Source organism: Aplysia californica, unplaced genomic scaffold, assembly GCF_000002075.1.
Source record: "Aplysia californica isolate F4 #8 unplaced genomic scaffold, AplCal3.0 scaffold00083, whole genome shotgun sequence".
Classification (NCBI taxonomy): Eukaryota; Metazoa; Mollusca; class Gastropoda; order Aplysiida; family Aplysiidae; genus Aplysia; species Aplysia californica.
This window is the reverse complement of record NW_004797353.1, coordinates 1,165,331-1,170,290: the sequence shown is the minus strand read 5'-3', so window position 1 is coordinate 1,170,290 and position 4,960 is coordinate 1,165,331. Positions and strand designations below refer to the sequence as shown.

Sequence of the window (4,960 nt, the reverse complement as noted above, 5' to 3'; positions counted from 1 at the left end):
AAAATAACCACACAACAAAAGACAAACAGACAAAAAACCTTCATAAACAAACAACAACAAAAAACCCTAAAGAAAGCAAAAACAAATTCAGCAAGGCTATGACGAAAAATTGCCAATTAACAAGAAATACAATATAATATCAAAAAGAATACAAAATTCAAGCCCACTGCGAGTGTGAACAGAACAAACACCCAGAATATTACTCTTCTTCTTTAGAGCTTCTCATTAGAGTTTGGAAGTACAATAATGATGTGGCGTTGTTGTTTTCGATCCATAATAATGACGATAATATAGATGTAGTACATGTATTATCATTGATAATAATAACACTAATAATAAAAATAGTAATAATAATTATAATAAAAATAATAACGATGATGACAATAATAATAATAATAATAATTATTATTATTATTATAGTAATTTCAATCATAATAATAATGATGATGATGATGATTATGATGATGATGATGATGATGGTAATGATGACGATGATGATGATGACGATGACGATGATGATGATAATAATAATAATAATAATAATAATCATAATAATAATAATAATAATAATAAAAATAATAAAAATAGTAACAATAATAATAACACGTAGAAAATTTATTGTGGTGGTTGAGACTAATACATGTAGTAGGCTACCATGTGTTATCTTTGCTTAAATCTTCCTGATTTGTAACTTTCAAAGCACTCGGCAAAACAGCATTCCCTGCAACCCCCCTCCCCAAAACAAAATACAGCCGAAAAAAAAGTCTCAATCAAAAAAGACCTTTTATGACCAAACTCGTTTAAATCATTTTAAAAATTGACAAAAACATGTTCACACAAGAATGAAAAAGGCAAGTTCTCCATAATTTCTTAATAAAGCCAACAAAGCAAAAGTCACTAGAATAAAAGGGCAGTGGAAACACATTGCAAGAGAGCACTCAAAATGAAAAATGTAATTGTCATTTAAAAAAAAAAAAGAGTCACAAATTAATGTATATCCAACACATCACTTACAGGCTAAAATCTAGAAAGAAATTCTGAAGTAATGTTTGTTTTAAGCTTCACCTCTGTTTTCGGGATCTCCTTTTATTGAACGCCTATTATGAGTCTACTTAGTTAAAAATATCCCCCCCCCCCTCTCCCCCCAAAAATAAAGCAAACAAACAAACAAGCAAAACAAAACAAAACAAAAATAAAAGTACCATGACAATGTATGTACAACATCATTTCCTTTTATTTTTAAGACTCTTGTTCGCAATAAGAAGGAAAGGTGCGCTTTACTGTCAATGCGTATGTGTGTGCATGTGTGTCTGTGTGTGTGTATGTGTGTGTGCATTTGAGTTCATGTATATAAGTGCGTGCTTGTGTGCGTGCTTGTGTGCGTGCGTGCGTGCGTGCGTGCGTGCGTGCGTGCGTGTGTGTGTGTGTGTGTGTGTGTGAGAGAGTATGTGTGAGTGAGAGAGAGAGAGAGAGTGTATGTGTATGTGTGTGTGTTTGTGTGTGAGTGTGTGTTTGTGCGTGCATATGTTTGTGTATGTGTATGAGTGAGTCTGTGGTCGCACGTACGTATAGTATACCATCAGTTGTTTAACGTTTTAAGGAAACCCAACCTCAAAACACAAGACTTCCTTCCCAAGACCTTCGTGGCCCAAAGACCTCTTTAAAAACAAGCAAAAACAAAGAAACAACAACAACAACAACAACAAAAAACTACAACAACCCAGTTCAGCTATCGCATTGCAACAATCAAATTCGTGGCTTCTTTCAGGACGATATTGAAATCAGTATGCAAATGAGCCCGCCAAAAACGTCTGACCCGCCCCCATACGTCTGCTGGGAAGCAAGGGGAGGCGATCCCGTGAAGGATGCGGGCAATGGCGCGCCCTGTGAGGGAGTGCTCTTGACCATATATGGAGATGAAATTTCTTATGTCGCCCCGCAGTTGCGCCAGGCTAGCTTCATCACGCTGAAGAGGAATAGTAAAAAAAATATATTATAAGTTTTAAAAATCCAACAACTTTCTAAATTTAAAAAAAAATATTTACAAACTACTTAGGGGATCACAAAGACAGGTTACACCAGCAAACAATGTCTGTTCATCCACCAAACTGCCCGAGGAAAGGAACATAAAATACAAGAACCATAGATAGAAAAGTAACGAGGAGCAGACAGAACACAAGAAAGAAAAATACAAATAGATATGACAGTTGACAGTTAGACAGTGAGGACACAGATATCAGCAACATAGTCAGATAAATGGTCGATACATACATGACACATATCGCAGCAGATACACAATACAGATAGATAGATAGATAGATAGACAGACAGACAGACAGACAGACAGACAGACATACAGACAGACAGACAGACAGACAGACAGATAGATAGATAGATAGATAGATAGATAGATAGATATATAGATAGATAGATCGATAAATAGTAGAGACGGACTGACAGAGACGGACTGACAGACACACAAATGCCCCACCTGCTCCCCACGAGCCCCCTGTGAGGAAGACGCCTCCACGTCCCCTCCCCTGCCTATTGCGTCTTCAGCACCATCTGTGTCAAAGAAGTCCACCAGCTTCTTCTTGAGCTTGTTGCTCCGCTCTTCGTCCGCCGTGTCACAACACATCCAGAAGTTCTTGTGCGACACGCTGTAGAAGAACACACGAAAAGGGATGACAATACATAACACAACAACGTGAAAAAAGAAGAATTAGCAGCGTCACGAAACGGTTAACTAATACACGTTTACCTTTCCCCCCTTTACAAAAAACAACACAAAGACGAACAAAAAAACCAACAAACAAAGAAACAAACACCCCCCAAAAAAACAACAACAACAACAACAACAACCCAACAACATATAGATCCAGCTTTTATATTTGCACGTTACTGAATCTCTATATAATTATTATAATTTCTCCATGTCTTAAATGAATTTAGAAACAATTTTATTCCCACGATGAAAAGCTCTTAATAACAACACAAGAAAGAGTTGTGAGTTATGACAGATGAGAGATGAATAAAGATTGTCATTGTTGTTGTAATATCTGAAAGAAATAAAAGACCTAGGCATCTTATCTGTAACAAAGAAAGATATAGAAGGCCATTTTTACCATCATCCATCAAAATGCTTCCATCTTAACCATCTTGTATAAATATACTTACGACCTTAGAGCATGCACAAGAATAACATTGAGTGTGTATCTAGCTTAACATTATTATTGTTTATATTGCTGCTCATTTATATTATGCATGTGATTGTAAGCCTGCGTGTGTGTGCGTGCGCGCGCGCGTGTGTGTGTGTGTGTGTGTATGTGTGCGTGTGTGTGTGTGTGCGCGTGTGTGTGTGTGAGTGTGTGTGTGAGCGTGTGTGTGTACGTGTGTGTGTACACGTGGTGAAACACGAAACGAATGTGCCAGGATCTGGACAATAAAGATATATCTTATCTTATCTGTACCTGTTCAAGGCTTCAGCGAGCATGTCCAGCTGTCTCAGCTCAGTCCTCTCCTGTCTCTGGGCGCGCCCGTTCAGGAAGTCTAAGACCCCGTCCATCTCTGTGTCCGACAAGTCACCACGTGATCGGAAGTGGAAGGCCAGGTCCGAGAACTCAACTAGGACGCCTGTCTTTCTAAAGCCGTTAGGACCTAGCGGTTCGAGACAGAGAGAAGGAGCAGAAGTAGTGGTAGGGTATGAGATCAAACTCGATCTTATTCACACTGCAAGGTTATTTGGAGAAAAGGCTTTGATATCAGTACTACACACACACACACACACACACACACACACACACACACACACACACACACACACACACACACCACACGCACACCAACACACACATACAGACAAAAAAATGTGCGTGTGTGTGTGTGTGTGAGAGAGAGAGAGAGTGTGTGAGTGTGTGTGTGAGTGGGTGGTGTGTGTGTGTGTGTGTGTGTGTGTGTGTGTGTGTGTGTGTGTGTGTGTGTGTGTGTGTGTGTGTGTGTGTGTGTGTGGTGGGACAGAGCTAAGTCAGACTAAGTGGGCTGTGACATATGAGAACTCACTTTAATAAATAAAAAAGAAAACGACAACAATCAACTATCAACTCACTTGCCATTAATTAATTGAAAAAAACAAGTTTTACAACTTAACACACTGGGATGCAAAGGAATTATTATATTAAGAACTCGCACTTTTACTGGTCATTTATTAACAATTATTGTTTCACTTTTTCTATACACAGAAAAAGATCACCCCTCGGGGCAGTGCCACTGACTGAAGTGTCTTTAGGCCATTCCCAAAGGGGGAACATTTCTCGTTCAAGCACAGTAGAATTGTAAATGGGCTGACTCGTGTCACGCTCATAACAGGGAACTGCTGCTTTTTCTTTCCTGATCCTTACTATTGTCATTTTCCTCTACTTCTTTTGTATGTTTGTCACTCTCTTGTGACCTGCTATTTTGGGGTGCCTTGATAGTCGAAGCAGACCTTGTGCTGTTGAAGCTAGAGAGGTAAGCAGTCTAAGTCTGTAAAGACTTCTCTGTTGACAACCACCCCTTGGCGCTCATATGACCTTATGCAGTTGCGAGTGCCGCAAAACCCTCTACTATTTAAAAAAAAAGAGAAAAAGATTTAGATTTGCTTTCGTTTTAACTTTAAATATACCTTTTTTTAAAAAAATAAAAAAATTACTTAACAATGTTATACGCACTTTAACCACATTTTCCTCATTTACAGCGAGAAGTACATTTTTTTAAAGAACGGAACGGCAGTACGCAGTAGGGGAAATAAAAACCGAAAAAAAAATCATGACTGCAACACCAAGTATTACCTCCCTTGACTTAAAAAAATATTCACTTCATATTATTTTCTCTTTTTTTTCGTACCCTGGAGCTGTTTTTTGTTGGTGGTAATTTTTGTAAAGAGTTTTACGGCGCTCGTAACTGCATAAGGTCACATGAGCGC

General features: G+C 38.4%; 1 protein-coding gene across 1 annotated transcript in view; it reads right to left on the bottom strand.

Annotated features, from left to right (window-relative positions):
- Window positions 1-1,485: 1,485 nt before the first annotated feature.
- The window catches only part of LOC101860155 (ATP-dependent DNA helicase Q4), a gene marked incomplete at its 5' end in the record, with an annotated part of 67,028 nt that continues 63,553 nt past the window's right edge, over window positions 1,486-4,960 (bottom strand). The window contains 3 exon segments of the mRNA XM_013080383.2: window positions 1,486-1,966; window positions 2,492-2,660; window positions 3,471-3,657. Coding sequence (XP_012935837.1) covers window positions 1,730-1,966; window positions 2,492-2,660; window positions 3,471-3,657 — 593 coding nt within the window.